This window comes from Ranitomeya variabilis, chromosome 5 (genome assembly GCF_051348905.1).
Source record: "Ranitomeya variabilis isolate aRanVar5 chromosome 5, aRanVar5.hap1, whole genome shotgun sequence".
In the NCBI taxonomy this organism is placed as follows: Eukaryota; Metazoa; Chordata; class Amphibia; order Anura; family Dendrobatidae; genus Ranitomeya; species Ranitomeya variabilis.
The window spans coordinates 422,840,823-422,860,851 of record NC_135236.1 but is presented as its reverse complement, the minus strand read 5'-3'; the positions used below and the strand labels follow the sequence as shown (position 1 = coordinate 422,860,851).

At 39.4% G+C, this 20,029-nt stretch overlaps 1 protein-coding gene across 2 annotated transcripts in view; it reads left to right on the top strand.

The window, feature by feature from the left end:
- Positions 1–20,029, top strand: part of BEST3 (bestrophin 3) — a 90,418-nt gene that overhangs the window by 68,254 nt on the left and 2,135 nt on the right. For both annotated transcript variants that reach the window (XM_077265267.1, XM_077265268.1), the window contains 6 exons: positions 11,296–11,529; positions 12,942–13,096; positions 13,878–13,955; positions 14,049–14,201; positions 14,353–14,433; positions 19,366–19,517. In XM_077265267.1, the coding sequence (XP_077121382.1) occupies positions 11,296–11,529; positions 12,942–13,096; positions 13,878–13,955; positions 14,049–14,201; positions 14,353–14,433; positions 19,366–19,517 (853 nt within the window). The remainder of the gene's footprint in view (positions 1–11,295; positions 11,530–12,941; positions 13,097–13,877; positions 13,956–14,048; positions 14,202–14,352; positions 14,434–19,365; positions 19,518–20,029) is intronic.

The following is a 20,029-nucleotide window of genomic DNA, read 5'->3' as shown; positions in this document are numbered from 1 at the left end:
CAGTTCCTTTGGGGGTCTACTTTCCAAAATGGTGTCACTTGTGTCACTTTTTAATGTTTAGGCACATCAGGGGCTCTCCAAACGCGACATGGTGTCCCATCTCAATTCCAGTCAATTTTGCATTGAAAAGTCAAACGGCGCTCCTTCCCTTCCGAGCTCTGCCATGCGCCCAAACAGTAGTTTACCCCCACATATGGGGTATCAGCGTATTCAGGACAAATTGCACAACAACTTTTAGGGTCCAATTTCGTCTATTACCCTTGGGAAAATAAAAAATTGGGGGTGAAAAGATCATTTTTGTGAATAAATATGATTTTTTATTTTTATGGCTCTGCATTATAAACTTCTGTGAAGCACTTGGTGGGTCAAAGTGCTCACCACACATCTAGATAAGTTCCTTAGGGGGTCTACTTTCCAAAATGGTGTCACTTGTGAGTGGTTTCAATGTTTAGGCACATCAGGGGCTCTCCAAACGCAACATGGCGTCCCATCTCAATTCCAGTCAATTTTGCATTGAAAAGTAAAATGGCGCTCCTTTCCTTCCGAGCTCTGCCATGCGCCCAAACAGTGGTTTACCCCCACATATGAGGTATCAGCGTACTCAGGACAAATTGTACAACAAGTTTTGGGGTCGATTTTCTCCTGTTACCCTTGGTAAAATAAAACAAATTGGAGCTTTTAAACATTTAAACATTCCAAAAATTCCTGTGAAACATCTGAAGGGTTAATAAACTTCTTGAATGTGGTTTTGAGCACCTTGAGGGGTGCAGTTTTTAGAATGGTGTCACACTTGGGTATTTTCTATCATATAGACCCCTCAAAATGACTTCAAATGAGATGTGGTCCCTAAAAAAAAAAAATGGTGTTGTAAAAATGAGAAATTTCTGGTCAACTTTTAACCCTTATAACTCCCTAACAAAAAAAAATGTTGGTTCCAAAATTGTGCTAATGTAAAGTAGACATGTGGGAAATGTTACTTATTAAGTATTTTGCGTGACATATCTCTGTGATTTAAGGGCATAAAAATTCAAAGTTGGAAAATTGCGAAATTTTCAAAATTTTCGCCAAATTTCCATTTTTTTCACAAATAAATGCAAGTTATATCGAATAAATTTTACCACTAACATGAAGTACAATATTTCATGAGAAAACAGTGTCAGAATCGCCAAGATCCGTTGAAGCGTTCCAGAGTTATAACCTCATAAAGGGACAGTGGTCAGAATTGTAAAAATTGGCCCGGTCATTAACGTGCAAACCACACTTGGGGGTAAAGGGGTTAATAATAAAAATAATAATAATAATAATAATAATAATAATAATAATAATAATAATAAATTGTGCACATTAAAATACAGAGTCCACATTGATTAGTCATATCCTGACTTACTATATAAGCCATACCAGGTGAATATAATTCCTCCTCTCACAGTGAAATTGTTGTTCCAATTTCCGCTGCCTGATGGCTATTACTTTAGGTGCAAGTATTATTCAATTCTTCCCCATTTTTTTTAATAAATTTGCTATTGATAGAGGATCTCATGTCGGTGGTAGGTATTATTCAATCCCTTCCCTTATGAGAACTATAGTGATCCATGTCACTGGCTAGTTAGCCTTGGGGGAGTAAGTATTTTTCAATGCTTCCCCATTTAAAGCCTATCAGCAACAGGACATTGATTGTTAATATAAATGGTATTCTAGCCTTGGTGACCATGGACCACCCTATGGCATTTATCGCTAATGTGGACTGACTGCTCAAAAAACAGCTGCCTCACCGACATGTTTCGCTATTGTTGGCTTCTTCAAGGAAATAAGGCTGCAAATTTATAATAATTCTCATAATGTGGACTGTATTTTTAAATTAGTACAATTTATTATTAGTAGTAGTAGTAGTAGTACTATTATTAGTATTATTTAATCATTAAAAGTTATTTTTTTAAATCTCAGAATCTTTAGTTAGGGTCTATTTGCCATTCAGCAATTTGAAAATGATATTGTTATACCCTACGCTGATTCTGGTTGAACAATTTTGGACACCCACACTCGATCACGGCGGCGCTCAGTGTGAGCCTGCGTGATCCCTGCGCCATATGTATACAACAGTGGCGCCTTGCATATACGGCACATGTTGGGGAGGGGTTAATGAGTGCCATCCTCAGCAATCAAGGACCTGCAAGACATAAAAAACAGTAATACAATGCATTCTTTAAGCAGAGACAATCTGGAACATCATCTTCTTTTTCAAGGTGTAATAGTCCTTGGTAAGGTAAGGATCCTGTCCTTCTTTGTAAGGACCCTGGAAAATTCCATAAAGTGGAATCAGTTTTGGATACTTCTCATTCCATAGCTGAAGGTGTAGGACCCTCCAGCCGCATAAACACCATTAACATCATTTATGGCTCCAGATGTACAAAAGGCAACAAACAAAGGAAAGAGTCCGCTATCTTTTTGGACTATTCAGAAGCTTCTGTATGGTTGGCAACCCCCAAATTCAGGGTCTATGCACATGTTGAAATTTTGTCACATATTTTCACAATTTTTTCTGTGCAGTTTTCTCACAAAACCTAAAGGATTTCCTAGTACCAGCAAAGTAAATGAGATGTTTGTAGTCTCATGCACACGACCTTGCTTGTTTTTTACTTGCAGATTTAAATCTGCAGCCGGTAAGTTCTTTCAGTGTTTTTGCTGCAAATTTCACCCCTTCTAATAGGACTGAGAGAGGGAGTGTTGAAGTGGTTTTTAAGTGCAAAAAGAGTTTTTTTTCCAATAAGATCAATTCCAATGTTTCCTATATTCTGTTGTACTATTAATGAGCAAAACCCACAACTGAAAGGCAAGTCCGTCCCGAAGTCCAATATGTCAGTGATTATGTATATAAACTATGTATATACGGTACATAGAATGTATATACTGGGAATTGTACAGGGGTATGCAGTAAATGCATCCAGAGCTTGTAATGAATTGAATTGAATGCCTCCTTAAAGGAGGTTTCCGGGCTGAAGTGAAAAGTCTGCAGTCACCCTATGTGCCATATCATGACAGCGTGCAATGCACACACTGCCATGATTCTCCATGCAGATCTGCGAGCACTTGATTGCATGTATGTGATTTGCACGGTGTCATTTACTGTACATGGTCTTCTGGCTTCTCTCAATTCTCTTCTATTGTAAGAAGCCAAAGGGGTCTAGGCCACATGTGCCTGCAAGAATTTAAATCACATACATATGTCACCGCCCACCACACGGAAAATACCGGGGAATCATGACATTGTACGAATAGCTCACTGCCACAACTTTCAGTCTACAGAGTAGACTGCAGACTTTTTGTTTCCTGGTCAACCCCTTTAACCAGTATGTATGAGTATACCTTTAATCTGACTGTCCACTATGCTCTCACATGAGTGCTTCAAAAAATGTTGCCGGCAAGGTATAAAGTAAATTAATAATTGCAATCAAGAGCAGATTTATGCAAGTGTATGCCATAAAGTCCTTCACATACTGTATATGAGATTTCTCCAGTGTATATGCCACTCCTATATACCAAGTGATGTTTGGCATATTTTGCTTTGCTTAGATAACATGAACTATGCACAAGCCGATCATATTACTTATTACCTGATTTATCTATAAGCATTTTGCATTAGGAATTAATAAATACTTGAATGTTGCAGATTATTTCAATTAGTGTTTTAATTAACATACACTAAGAACCTTTCCTTCCAAAAACATTCATCCTCAATTAAAAAAAACAAAGAGATAACATTACACTCACATAGAACATTATACAAATTCCATGACAATCTTCATTGTATTTCACCTGAATTGCAGCACCTACATCATCCCCTAGAGGGCGACACAGTTCACATCCTGGTCATGCATTGCATCATACCATATATCACATAACTTCTCAACAGATTTTGGAAAAAAAACACCTTTGAGGGACCTTTAGGCCATGTTCACACTTAGTGTAATTTCTGCGTCTTTTCTGCTACATTTTTTTTGCAGAGCAAATCTGCTTCATTTAACTATTCAAACGAATGTTAATATCATGAAATCTCCTGCACTTTGAGCGTCTAAACATGCTGTTGAACTGTACTTTTTATAGCATGTGTTTTTTCTCTATAGGTTTCTATGAGATGCCTGAAAAGTCACATGTAAACAAATGTCCTTGATTTTTAAACTGCGATATCAAAACTGTTCTGTACTGTAAAAAAAGCATTAAAACACTGTTTTAATCTACAGAAAAATTGCACTGCATAAAGGAGAAAATACAGCAAAAATGTAATAACCCAAGAAGACTGCCATTCCGTAATTAGTGCAGACACCTGCATATAAAAAGCAGCAGAAAAAACAGTGTGTAGCTGGCCTTAGATGAGTAAGGCTATGTTCCTACAATGAGCTTTTGGTGAGTTTTTGATACTGCAGAATTTCTTCTACTGTTAGGTAAATTGGGTTACTTTTTTACATTTTTTTCATTGCGGTTTTGACTGCGTTTTTACATGCGTTTTTGTCATGTTTTTGACTTCATTTTGTTCTCTTTATGATGTTTTAAATAAAGCTGCTTTGCTTTTGATACTTTCTGGTATTTGGCTTTGACAAAACTTTATTGATATAGTTATGTCCTGATTGCTTGTGTTTTTGATGCGGTTTTGCCGTGGAAATGCACAAAAAACTCATGTGCGTATTTTACCTGTGGATTTTCCACATCTAATGCAAGTCTATGGGAAAAATCTGCACATAACAATCAGCGTACACACAACAGAAATTTACATATTATGGATTTCCGCAGGTCAGTTTACACTGAGTGAAAAAAGCACAGTGGACATGAGATTAAATTAAATCCAATTCACTTTGCTGGAACTGAAAGGCGCAATGAAAATATGAGAAAGATTCACCAAAAACTCATTGTGGGTGCATAGCCTTTTTGTGTATTCAGTTCATGCTTTAAAGGGAACCTGGCAGGTCCCCCGTACCCTCCAACCCACCAGCATCTGTATACTGTATCTGTATTCATTCCCTGCCTAACAAGGTGTTTGTCCTGGAAGACGCATTACCAGATGTTTTAACCCCTTCTCGACCTGTGACACAGCGTATGCGTCATGAAAGTCGGTGCCCATCCGACCTGTGACGCATATGCTGCGTCACAGAATGATCGCGTTCCTGCAGATCAGGTGAAAGGGTTAACTCAAATTTCACCTGACCTGCAGGGACAGGGGGAGTGGTACTTCAGCCCGGGGGGGTGGCTTTGCCCCCACGTGGCTACAATCGCTCTGATTGGCTGTTTTATTTTCAACAGCCAATCAGAGCAATTTGCAATATTTCACCTATGAAGCTTGGTGAAATATTACAATCCAGCCATGGCCGATGCTGCAATATCATCGGCCACGGCTGGAGACCCCGATCTGCCCCCGCCACCGACTGACAACGGCGATCTGCTGCCTCCATCAGTCTTTCCTCCCCTCCATCCTGTCCTCCGCTGCCCTCCTCTCGTTCTATCACAGTGATCAAAATTAAAAAAATAGTAATTAAACCCTCCTTTATCACCCCCATAGGTAGGGAACATAATAAAATAAAGAAAATATATTTTTATTTTTTCACTAGGGTTAGGGTTAAAGTTAGGGTTAGAGTTAGAAATAGGGTTAGGGTTGCAATTAGGGTTAGAATTAGGGTTAGGGTTAGAGTTAGGGCTCATACCCATATGTGAGAAAAAAAAACGGTCCGATTTCTGGACCGAAAAAATGGAGGCAAAACATGCGACTGTCATGCGATGTCAATGCGATTTTTTATCGCAACATCTGTATGCAATCCGTGTGCAATTTGATTTTAACATGAGCTTTTACATACAGCTGTTCTCTGACATTTACACATCGTTTTACAATTAAATATTGTTCAAAACACGTATATATATGTGATAGATAGATAGATAGATAGATAGATAGATAGATAGATAGATAGATAGATAGATAGATAGATAGAAAAGCCGGTAATTCATGTGCGCTTACAGTAAAATCACACTAACAGGTTGCAATAAAATAGATAAAATAAATGTCTACACATAGTATAGGTATATATATACAGTATATATATATATATATATATATATATATATATATATATATATATACACTCACCGGCCACTTTATTAGGTACACCATGCTAGTAACGGGTTGGACCCCCTTTTGCCTTCAGAACTGCCTCAATTCTTCGTGGCATAGATTCAACAAGGTGCTGGAAGCATTCCTCAGAGATTTTGGTCCATATTGACATGATGGCATCACACAGTTGCCGCAGATTTGTCGGCTGCACATCCCAAAGATGCTCCATACAAGGCAGGATGGATCCATGCTTTCATGTTGTTTACGCCAAATTCTGACCCTACCATCCGAATGTCGCAGCAGAAATCGAGACTCATCAGACCAAGCAACGTTTTTCCAATCTTCTACTGTCCAATTTCGATGAGCTTGTACAAATTGTAGCCTCAGTTTCCTGTTCTTAGCTGAAAGGAGTGGTACCCGGTGTGGTCTTCTGCTGCTGTAGCCCATCTGCCTCAAAGTTCGACGCACTGTGCGTTCAGAGATGCTCTTAGGCCTACCTTGGTTGTAACGGGTGGCGATTTGAGTCACTGTTGCCTTTCTATCAGCTCGAACCAGTCTGCCCATTCTCCTCTGACCTCTGGCATCAACAAGGCATTTCCGCCCACAGAACTGCCGCTCACTGGATTTTTTTTCTTTTTCGGACCATTCTCTGTAAACCCTAGAGATGGTTGTGCGTGAAAATCCCAGTAGATCAGCAGTTTCTGAAATACTCAGACCAGCCCTTCTGGCACCAACAACCATGCCACGTTCAAAGGCACTCAAATCACCTTTCTTCCCCATACTGATGCTCGGTTTGAACTGCAGGAGATTGTCTTGACCATGCCTACATGCCTAAATGCACTGAGTTGCCGCCATGTGATTGGCTGATTAGAAATTAAGTGTTAACAAGAAGTTGGACAGGTGTACCTAATAAAGTGGCCAGTGAGTGTATATATATAATTGTCTAAGGGGTACTTCCGTCTTTCTGTCCGCAACTTTCGTAATGGAAATCCCGCGTCGCTGATTGGTCTCACCAGCTGCCTGTCATGGCAATTCCATCAAAGTCTGCATTTCAAAACGTCACTACTTCCCTTCCGAGCCCCGATGTGTGCCTAAACAGTTGTTTACCCCAGGACAAACTTTTGGGGTCCAATTTCTCCTGTTACCCTTGTAAAAATGAAAAATTGCGTGCTAAAAAATAGTTTTTGAAGAAAGAAAAATGATTTTTTATTTTCACGGCTCAGAGTTATAAATTTCTGTGAAGCACTTGGGGGTTCAAAGTGCTCACCACACATCTAGATAAGTTCCTTGGGGGGGTCTAGTTTCCAAAATGTGGGTCACTTGTGGGGGGTGTCTACTGTTTAGGCACATCAGGAGCTCTGCAAACGCAACCTGACGCCCGCAGACCATTCCATCAAAGTCTGCATTTCAAAACGTCACTACTTCCCTTCTGAGCCCCGGCGTGTGCCCAAACAGTGGTTTACCCCCACATATGGGGTATCAGCGTACTCAGGACAAACTGGACAACAACTTTTGGGGTCCAATTTCTCCTGTTACCCTTGTGAAAATAAAAAATTGTGGGCTAAAAATCATTTTTTGAGGAAAAAAATGATTTTTTATTTTAACAGCTCTGCGTTATAAACTTCTGTGAAGCACTTGGGGGTTCAAAGTGCTCACCACACATCTAGATTAGTTCCCTGGAAGGTCTAGTTTCCAAACTGGGGTCACTTGTGGGGGAGCTCCAATGTTTAGGCACACAGGGGCTCTCCAAACGCGACATGGTGTCCGCTAACAATTGGAGCTAATTTTCCATTCAAAAAGTCAAATGGCGCTCCTTCCCTTCCGAGCTCTGCCGTGCGCCCCAACAGTGGTTTACCCCCACATATGAGGTATCGGTGTACTCAAGAGAAATTGCCCAACAAATTTTAGGATCCATTTTATCCTGTTGCCCATGTGAAAATGAAATAATTGAGGCTAAAATAACTTTTTTGTGAAAAAAAAGTACTTTTTCATTTTTACGGATCAATTTGTGAAGCACCTGAGGGTTTAACACCTTAATGACCGCCAATACGTCTTTTAACTGACCTGAGATATAAGAGAATGGCATCCCCATACAGGTGACAATCCAGCAGCTGTCGGTTCTACACTATAGCTGACAACTTGCTGCATCAGCCATGATCAGTGTTTGCACCATCCAAATCTGTTTAACCCCTTAGATGCTGCTGTCAATAGTGACTACATAATATAAATGGTTAACAGAGTGTGGGGGCTTCCTCTTTATCCCAATTGGTGCCCTGGGATCATGATTTTGTGGTCCTGATGTTTGCCATGGCAATTCACGTCCAAATAGCGGCTTTATAGTCTGACGGCTGTTGTAACCTGTTGAGAAGTTAGAGGAATTTAGGTGGTAAAAATACACTTTTTCATTTCTGTCATACCACTTTGCATTAATTCCTAAAAAGCACCTGAAGGGTTAATAAACTACCTGACAGCAGTTTTCAATAAGTTAGGGGGTGCTGATTTTAAAATGGTATAACTTTTGGGGGATTCCCAATATATGGGACCACTAAAGGCACTTTAAACATGGATAGGTCCCTAAAAAAATAAATTTTGTAAATTTCCTTGAAAAAATTAAAAATTGCTGCTACATTTTTAAACCTCCTAGAATGCTAACAAAATAAAAGAGCATTTTACAAATGGTGCTGATGTAAAGCAGACATGTGGGAAATATTATTTATTAATGTTTTGCTGTGGTATGACTATCTGGATTAAAGGGATAATCATTCAAAGTTTGAAAATTGCTATTTTTTTTACATTTTTCTTAAATTTCTGATATTTTTTATAAATAAACACAAAACATATCGACCTAAATTTACCATTGTCATAAAGTATAATGTGTCACGAAAAAAAAAAATCACTGGGATTTGTTGAAGTATTCCAGAGTTATTACCACATAAAGTGACACTGGTCAGATTTCAAAAATTTGGCTCCGTCACTAAGGGGTTAAAGTGCTCACTATGCATGTAGATAAGTTCCTGGGGGGGTCTAGTTTCCAAAATGGGGTCACTTGTGGGGGAGCTCCAATGTTTAGGCACACAGGGGCTCTCCAAACGCGACATGGTGTCCTCTAACGATTGGAGCTAATTTTTCAATCAAAAAGTCAAACTGCGCTACTTCCCTTCCGAGCCTTGCTGTGTGCCAAAACAGTGGTTTACCCCCACATATGAGGTATCGGTGTGCTCAGGAGAAATTTCCCAAAAAAGTTTTGGATCCTTTTATCTTGTTGCCCATGTGAAAATGAAAAATTGAGGCTAAAATAATTTTTTGTGAAAAAAAAGTACTTTTTCATATTTACGGATCAATTTGTGAAGCACCTGGGGGTTTAAAGTGCTCACTATGCATCTAGATAAGTTCCTTGGGTGGTCTAGTTTCCAAAATGGGGTCACTTGTGGGGGTGCTCCAATCTTTAGGCACACAGGGGCTCTTCAAACGCGACATGGTGTCCGCTAACGATTGGAGCCAATTTTTCATTCAAAAAAGTCGAATGGCGCTCCTTACCTTCCGAGCCCTGTCGTGTGCCCAAACAGTGATTCCCTCCCACATATGGGGTATCTGCATACTCAGGACAAATTGGACAACAACTATTGGGGTCCAGTTTCTTCTTTTACCCTTGGGAAAATAAAAAAATTGTTGCTAAAAGATCATTTGTGGGACTAAAAAATTAAATTTTCATTTTTTCCTTCCATATTGCTTCTGCTGCTGTGAAGCATCTGAAGGGTTAATAAACTTCTTGAATGTGGTTCTGAGCACCTTGAGGGGTGCAGTGTTTAGAATGGTGTCACTTTTGGGTATTTTCAGCCATATAAACTCCTAAAACTGACTTAAAATGTGAAGTGGTCCCTAAAAAAAAATGTTTTTGTAAATTTTGTTGTAAAAATAAGAAATCGCTGGTCAAATTTTAACCCTTATAACTTCCTAGCAAAAAAAATGTTGTTTCCAAAATTGTGCTGATGTAAAGTAGTCCTGTGGGAAATGTTATTTATTAACTATTTTGTGTCACATAACTCTCTCGTTTAACAGAATAAAAATTCAAAATGTGAAAATTGCGAAATTTTCTAAATTTTAGCCAAATTTCCATTTTTTTCACAAATAAACGCAAAAATTAGTGACCTTTATTTACCACTAACATGAAGCTCAATATGTCACGAAAAAACAATCTCAGAATCGCTATTATCTGTTGAAGCGTTCCTGAGTTATTACCTCATAAAGGGACACTGGTCAGAATTGCAAAAAATGGCCAGGTCATTAAGGTTAAAATAGGCTGGGTCATGAAGGGGTTAAAAAAGTATTTTTAATACAAAACTAATCTTTTGACTAGTTGATGGGGCATTAGTTTCCCCAGATTAGTCATCCCACTCAGCATGTTATAACATCCCTGTGGGTGTGATAACCTTATTTACAAGAGCAGGCATGTGCGCAACTTTCTTTTCTACACATTATTGCGCCTCTGAAGCTGGGTGTGCTCTTCTCTTCTTCAGAGGCGTACTTCATATGTCCAGGAGCAAAGAAAATGGCTGACGTCCACGAAGGAGCAGAAGATCAGTCGCCAATTCGCTGTAAGCTCTATTCTTCTGATGTCATTCTTCTTCTTTGCTTCCAGACATAGATATAGAACAGATTACTTTCTCTAACGCTGGTGCCACTTCATTATACCGATTGGTGGAAGTCACCAGTTTTATTGTGGGGGCTATTGAGTATGACTGATGAGACAATGCCTGAGTGGTTTAACATTTTGACCATTTTTTACTCTGCCACGGTGGATTTACTTTGAAATATAGGATGAAAAGTATGCGCAGCAGCCAACAAAAATATCAGGTAAGCAGGTAACATTTGACACAACTGCTAACATTAAAACCGTACAAACATATCTGTCCATTATGGCCTCATTAGTGAAAAATATTACAGTTGTACCATTTTTATGGCTAAATTTGAATCAAATGTAACCACTAAAACATTTGCCAAACCAAGATAGACAGATGGCTTCCACCATGATTAGTGTGATTGGTGATCCTGATTTCTTATAAAAACACATATAATATAGGGACATTAACACTAATATTATTGTGACATTGCAGATGTCCATGTTCCCTTGCTTTACACTGATCATGGCAATACCCTGCTTAAACCACGAGTAGCAGTTTAAAATTATATTTGTCTCCCTACAGGTTTTTACGTCACTCTTGTAGTGAATCGATGGTGGAATCAGTTTGTTAATCTTCCTTGGCCTGACCGACTCATGTTACTCATCTCCAGCAATGTGCATGGAAGAGACGAATATGGACGGTTACTTCGCAGAACACTTATGCGATATGTGAATCTTACATCGTTGCTAATTTTCCGCTCTGTTAGCACTGCAGTTTACAAAAGATTCCCAACCATGGACCATGTTGTGGAAGCAGGTATAAAAATATCCAATGGCCATAAATCCTCCAAAGTAACGTCAAATAGATCACCTAATATATCATCTATTTTGTTATTTCATAATGTGATTATAAAAGATTATTTAAGAAATTAGGTACACATACTAGGTCATAGAAAGACAGTAAAGCCCCCCGATTCACATTAGACTAATGCCGTCCGAGTCCGGGTTCAGCCAACACTCTAATGTGTAAGGGGGCATAAGCCAACTAATAGTTGGGGGCAATGTTGGACTGGATTGCCTACCACGCACAAGTAGAATTGATTCTAAGGGCCCACACTACAGCTACAGTATATACAAATAACACTAGGCATGATACCGTTAGAGTGTAGACTGTAAAATACAGGAAGCTCCTGCACATCTACTGTGCTCAGACCATAATTGTGATTAATGTACTTATTGTAGTTTGCATTAAAGGATTCTTAAGTGAAAACAAGCTTGTATATACACAGTTATCACCATACCTATGTTATTGATCCTGTGGGTGTGCTCCATTCATGCTCTATGGGGCTGTCAGAAAAAGCCAGGTACGGTGTTTGGCAGCCATATAGGGAATGAATAGAGCAATGGTTGAATATAATGCTCTATTCTAACATTTTTTCCACTGGAGAGACCCTTTAAGTCACCTCTGCCACTGTGTAATAGTATGTCATAGGACAGGGAGGGATTAAACTTCCAAATATTGAAAGCTGACCTGATAACTTCCCCATGTCACGCAAACCAGCCCTTTATCCCATTTTTTCTACTGCTTCCAACAATCTCGTTTCTTTTGTTTTCTCTTTAAGTAAACTCATAAATTCAGTGGGCGACTACTAGAGGGGGCGTTTCTTCCTCAGACTAATCGTTCCACTAATCATGTTATTTAGCTCCTGTAGACGTCAGTAACATGATTTGCAAAAGTGGTGTCACCGTCAGCTCTTTGAAAATCTCTGCCTCCCTCAGAAAGCGCAGTAATCCGGGTGTATGCAGTTCGGTTTCATTCATACTTGGCTGAGTGAGCAGTTCCATTTATGGGAGAGACGGCCGAGATGGCTTTTAGCCTAATGATCCCCCGAAGAATCGTTTGGCAATATCCATCTAATGTATATAGACAGCTTAGAAAATAAGGGTAGCATAATTTTCTTCAAATAATGTAGATAATGAGGTATTCCTATTTTATACATGTATGGAATACTCACAGGGTATTGTAGATGTGGGTCCCACCAATGGGACTTGCATCTTTCTCCAGATCAGGTCCATGATGCCATGCCAATGTCAACAGAGATGTGATCGGGATTCCCACTCATATGTAATAATACTTATAATTGTATAAGATTTTATATAACTCACTCTCTGCACTAATAACCTATTCCTTGTCAATGTCCATAGACATGTATGATTCTTTCTGAACAGGATTTATGACTTCGGACGAAAGAAAACTATTTGACAATCTCAAATCTCCTCATCTTAAATACTGGGTACCAGTTGTTTGGTTTGGAAATTTAGCATCAAAGGCCAGGACTGAAGGGAGGATACGTGATAGCGTTGATCTGCAAATAATGTTAAATGTAAGTCCAGAATGTTCTTTACGCTTTGTTATAATGGGATCCATTCCTGTTTTTTTGGGGAAAAAATTCTACTAAAGTGTGAGCTGACAAGCAAATATTATCACACTTTGTTAAGATAAAAATCAAGGGTTTTGTTTATGGAATCAATAATTTCTCATTGACTTGATTTTGACTTAGGTAGTTTAAGCTGGCCATACATATTAGATGGCTGTTGGCTGAGCTATGCTTTGGCTGACAGCCTTTTCAGCCAACTCTTCCATATATAAGAGTGGCCAATTGCTCCTGTGCTCTCTGTGAGAAAGCTATCGATTGACATGTAGCCTTATCTCTGAGAGAACAATGAGATTGGCAGTTTGAAATCGGACACACACAATCGACAGATTCCCACACCATCAGTTCCAGTGTTTCTCAACTCCAGTCCTCAAGACCTCACAACAGGTCATGTTTTCAGGATTTCCTTAGTATTGCATAGGCGATGGAATTAATGCTAGAGCAGGTGATGAAATTATCACCTGTGCAATACTAAGGAAATCCTGAAAACATGACCTGTTGTGGGGTCTTGAGGACTGGAGTTGAGAAACACTGACATTGTTAGCCGATGCCCCTGCACACATTAAACTGTCAACTGACCCTGTAAATATTGGCGCGTCCGGCCGACATTAGTCTAATGTATTTGGGGGCCTTTCAGCATGTTGAATTATTCACACAGATTCATACAGATACATGCTTATTAACACAGTTCCACTTCACTTGGGGATTATAAATATGTTATTTATTTTAGGAGATGAACAGGTATAGGTCCTGGTGTGGTCTCCTCTTTGGTTATGACTGGGTTGGTATTCCACTGGTGTATACGCAGGTAATTATATGTTTTTAATAATTATATTTTTCATTAATTCAAATATTCGAATGTGTGAAAATTGACCAACAACCTACATATTATATTTTCCAGGTAGTAACACTGGCTGTGTATACGTTCTTTTTTGCTTGCATAATTGGACGTCAGTTCTTAGACCCTAAACAAGCCTACACAGGACATGATCTGGATCTTTACATTCCTGTATTCACTCTCCTGCAGTTCTTTTTCTATGCAGGCTGGTTAAAGGTAAAACTTCTTTCTAAATAAAGAGTCCCCACCAAAAATATTTATAGTGCATCGATTTGGGAAAACATAAGGATAGGTGCATAATTTACAGTGTTTGTGGTAAGAAATGTAGGTTTTACTAAGACAAGTCTATTTTGGTTGTTCCATACAGGTTGCTGAACAACTCATTAACCCATTTGGTGAAGATGATGATGATTTTGAGACTAACTGGTGCATAGATAGAAATCTACAGGTTAGTTGATTCAAATTGTATTTTTAGTAATAACTTGAGCAACAAAAATGTCCTCAAAGTTTTTGTCATGTCCATAAAATTCACTGCTGTTCTGGGGACCTATGTAAAACTATGGCACAGCAACTTCTTCAAGTAATTTGTGAGATTTTCCATTATTTTGGCATGATTTGACCAAGTACTGTCTTTTCCTTCTACTTAAAAAAATGTATTAGTCCTACATACTAGTGTGTATGTGTATGTATGTGACGTGGTGTTTGTGTGTCAGATACAGAGGATTAGGCCGGAGTCACACTACCGTAGAATACGGCCAAGTGCAATGCGAGAAAATATCGCATAGCACTCGGCCCAGTGTTAATCTATGGGACAGCTCACATCAGCGTTTTTTTTTTTCAGGCGCATTCGACGTTCTTGTAAAATCACAGCATGCTGCTATCACCAGTGAGTCTCAGCCAAGACTCGCCAATGCAAGCCTACAGGTGCGAGAAGAAAATCACACAGCACTCGGACCATGCGAGTTCTGTCCGATTTTTGCTAACCGATGTCCTTTGAAAAGCTGGCAATTCATCTGCCGCGTACAGTAAAATCACAGAGTGACAGGTTGGAATAGAAAAGATAGAATAGATATCTATACATAGATATGTATACATGTCAGTGACATACATATATATGTATATATATATATATATATATATATATATTACATAGAAGAAAAGCTGGCAATTCAGCAAACATGTACTGTAAAATCACAGCAGGAGCCGACAGGATAGAATATATGGATTACATACAGTAAATACACATAGAATAGATAGTTATACAGATGTAAGTGACAAATGCAATTAGTACAGTGTGTGTGCATCTTACTGTGCATGTACTTAATTAATAAAAGATTATTTTTCTGAAAAAAATGGCGTGGGCTCCCTCGTAATTTTCTTAACCAACAGAGAAAAAGCCAACGGCTGGGGACCAATGTTTATAGCTTGGGAAGGGGATAATGCCCATGGAACTTCCCAGACTATTAATATCAGCTCACAGCTGTATACTTAGCCTTTACTGGTTATTAAAATGGAAGACCCCCCAAAAAAATTATGTAGGGTCCCCCTATAATTAATAACCAGCAAAGACTAGGCAGACAGTTGCGGGCTGATGTTAATAGCCTAGGAAGGGGCTATGGATACTGGCCCCCCCAGGCTAAAAACATCAGCTCTCAGCCACCCCAAAAAAGGCGAATCTCTATAATGTGCCAATTCTGGGACTTAGCGTCGCTCTTCCCACTTGCCCTGCAGCGGTGGCAAGTGGGGTGATAGTTGGGGGGGTGTTGATGTCACCTTTGTATTAGGTGACATCAAGCCCTGAAGTTAGTAATGGAAAACTGTTAATAAAACACCCCCATTACAAACCTCATAGCATGTGCTCAGTGTCTCCCTGTGACCTCTTATTACCTGTCTGATGGCACCGCAAGTGTGAGAAAGTTCTCATGCTCGTAGTGCCGTCAGATAGGTCCTGGGAGTTCACAACCAATGAACTTACTACACCTTTCTAATGTCAGTGCGAATGCGGTGGAAAAATGTCCTACCGCGCTCGTGCTGACATCACATAGGTGAAGTGAGTTCACCTGTCTGACAGCAACGTGAGCAGGCGAACTTTCACACGCTCACGGTGCCATGAGAAATGTAATAGGAGCTCACAGTGAGACATTGAGCACACGCTGCTCGGTGTCTCTGCTGAATGACAGGCTGTATGGAGGCATCATGCAACCATGCAGCCTGCCATCTAGATGTAGCACAGCTAGACCCGTCATGGGACAAATGGATTATCATCTTTTCTGCGGAAAGTGAGGAATATTGTTGTTTTTTTTTTTTTACTCTTTTGCAGAAGACAATGGTGTCGGTGGAATGGGCAAGGTCATAAGTATGGTTTAATTAAGATTTTTTAAAGCAGTTTGTGTCATTATTTCAATTAAAGGGCTTTTTTCTGTGTGTGTGTTTTTATATGATATGACTATGGGGTTAGAAATGGGGGCGTCTTATTGACGCCTCTCCATTACTAACCTCAGGGCTTGAAGTCACTTGATAATACAAAGGTGACATCAACCCCCCCAACTATCATCTCACTTGCCACCGCTACAGGGCAAGTGGGAAGAGGGAGGCTAAGTGCCAGAATTGGCACATCATAGAAATGCGCCTTTTCTGGGGCTGCTGAAAGCTGATGTTTTTAGCCTTGGGGGCAGTATTCATGGCTCTTTCCTAGGCTATTAATATCAGCTCGCAGCTGCCTTTGATGGTTATTAATTACAGTGGGACCCTATGTCATTTTTTTAGGGTTCCCCAGTTTAATAGCCAGTAAAGGCTAAGAATACAGCTGTGAGCTAATATTAATAGCCTGCGAGGCATCATGGGTATTACCCACTTCCCAGGCTATAAACATCCCCAGCTGTCGGCTTTCTCACTGCTGGTTAAGAAAATTACACGGCAGTGCATGCCATTTTTTTCAGAAAAATAATCTTTTATTAATTAAATACATCTACAGTAAGCTGCACACACACACTGTACTATTTGTATATGTCACTGACAGATATATATATATATATATATATATATATATATATATATATATAATGTGTATTTGCTGTATGTAATACATCTATTCTATCCTGTCGGGTCACGCTGTGATTTTACAGTACATGGTTGCTGAATTGCTGGCTTTTTTTCTACCTATCTATGTTATATATATACATATATACATATGCATACAGTTAAGTCCATATATATTTGGACAGAGACAACATTTTTCTAATTTTGGTTATAGACATTACCACAATGAATTTTAAACAAAACAATTCAGATGCAGTTGAAGTTCAGACTTTCAGCTTTCATTTGAGGGTATCCACATTAAAATTGGATGAAGGGTTTAGGAGTTTCAGCTCCTTAACATGTGCCACCCTGTTTTTAAAGGGACCAAAAGTAATTGGATAATTGACTCCAAGGATATTTCATGGACAGGCGTGGGCAATCCCTTCGTTATGTAATTCTCAATTAAGCAAATAAAAGGTCTGGAGTTGATTTGAGGTGTGGTGCTTGCATTTGGAAGGTTTTGCTGTGAAGTAAACATGCGGTCAAAGGAGCTCTCCATGCAGGTGAAACAAGCCATCCTTTATCTGCGAAAACAGAAAAAAACCATCCGAGAAATGGCTACAATATTAGGAGTAGCAAAATCTGCAGTTTGGTACATCCTGAGAAAGAAAGAAAGCACTGGTGAACTCATCAATGCAAAAAGACCTGGGCGCCCACGGAAGACAACAGTGGTGGATGATCGCAGAATAATCTGTATAGTGAAGAGAAACCACTTCACAACAGCCAACCAAGTGAACAACAATCTCCAGGAGGTGGGTGTATGAATATCCAAATCTACCATAAAGAGAAGACTGCATGAAAGTAAATACAGAGGGTTCACTGCACGGTGCAAGCCACTCATAAGCATCAAGAATAAAAAGGCTAGACTGGACTTTGCTAAAAAAAAAAAACATCTAAAAAAGCCAGCACAGTTCTGGAAGAACATTCTTTGGACAGATGAAACCAAGATCAACCTCTACCAGAATGATGGAAAGAGAAAAGTATGGCGAAGGCGTGGTACAGCTCATGATCCAAAGCATCCCACATCATCTGTAAAACACGGCGGAGGCAGTGTGATGGCTTGGGCATGCATGGCTGCCAGTGGCACTGTCACTAGTGTTTATTGATGATGTGACACAGGACAGAAGCAGCCGAATGAATTCTGAGGTATTCAGAGCCGCCATACTGTGTGCTCAGATCCAGCCAAATGCAGCCAAACTGATTGGTCGTCGTTTCATACTACAGATGGACAATGACCCAAAACCTAAGGCAAAAGCAACCCAGGAGTTTATTAAAGCAAAGAAGTGGAATATTCTTGAATGGCCAAGTCAGTCACCTGATCTCATTTCACTTGTTAAAGACTAAACTTCAGACAGAAAGGCCCACAAGCAAACAGCAACTGAAAACCACCGCAGTGAAGGCCTGGCAGAGCATCAAAAAGGAGGAAACACAGCGTCTGGTGATGTCCATGAGTTCAAGACTTCAGGCAGTCATTGCCAACAAAGTGTTTTCAACCAAGTACTAGAAATGAACATTTTATTTAAAATTATTTAATCTGTCCAATTACTTTTGGTCCGTAGAAGCGCAAGCACAGCGTGAAACGGCCATCGTCTTCGTCTTCCCCTGCTCACACGAGCTTTGGCTCCTTCTCCCCCCGGCCATGAATTTTATCTGGATGTTTTTGCAATAAAGGATTAAAGTCGTGAAGATTGGTGAGTGCCCTCATTGTTTCTCATAAAACCAAATATATATGGACTTAACTGTATGCGTGTCATTGACATCTATATACAGTATATACATATATTCTGTGTGTATATATCTATTCTATTCTAACCTGTCACACTGTGATATTACTGTATGCGGCATATGAATTGCATGCTTTTATTCTGTCATCTATCTATTATCTTATGTATCTATTTATCTATTTATAAATATATGTGTGTATGTCTTGAAGAATATTTCCTTTGAAAATGATGTGTAAATGACATAGAGAATTGCTCTATGTAAAAGCTCAGGTTAAAATCGCGTTACAGTCGGATAGCAATCGCACTGCATTCGGATGTAAATTGGATGCTAGGTGTGAAAAAACAGATTGTACTCGCATGACACGTGCATTACGCTCGTGCTACTCTCGGCAGTGAGTATCGGACCGATTTTTTTTTATATGTTTAGCGTGACTCTGGCCTTAGTCAGTGAGTCCTACTGAGTACTGATATGTGGGATTATAGTGTAAGTACTGCATTGTTAAATACCGTAGGTTCGAGTTACATTGATAGTAACAAATACTAAAGTAGACCGGTATGTATGTATATCTTGTTCCTAGGTGTCCCTTATGGCTGTAGATGAAATGTATATGAGCTTACCTAAGCTGAACAGAGATATCTATTGGAATGACTCTGATGTACGGCCACCATACACACTTGCAGCTGCTGACTACTGTATTCCTTCATTTTTGGGATCAACAGTTCATATGGGGTAATTATCATTATCATGTCTTTAATGAGTCATATATTTGTCAAAATGTTATTCCTCCCAACTTGTTTATGAACTGAGGAGTTTCTCCGATGTTCAAGTATTAACACATTTCAATACTGTATGTTTCTTTTTATCATTTTCTATAAAAATGTATTTTGACATATGTACCATGTGTATGAGTTTCAATATAGTTTTGTCCCATGATACAAGAACAATCGACTGTGATAGTATGTAAATCTCAGCTGCTGATTTGTAGTGGAACCATCCTGTAAACCAGTAGCAGATACAGTCAGAAGAGCGCCCTTGTGAAAGAACAGTAAATGGGTCCTTAGTAGTTCAATAGCCCTCCTAAATGCACAATTCCATCTACTTTGGAGGTGGTTGTGGGCCCAATTACCCCTCGGGCCCCTGTGCAGCTGCATACATCGCACCAGTGGTATGTCCACCTGTGTTGTAAATCATTACAGCTTGAAATGAATGTGCCATGGTACAGAAACATAAAAACTCTATTC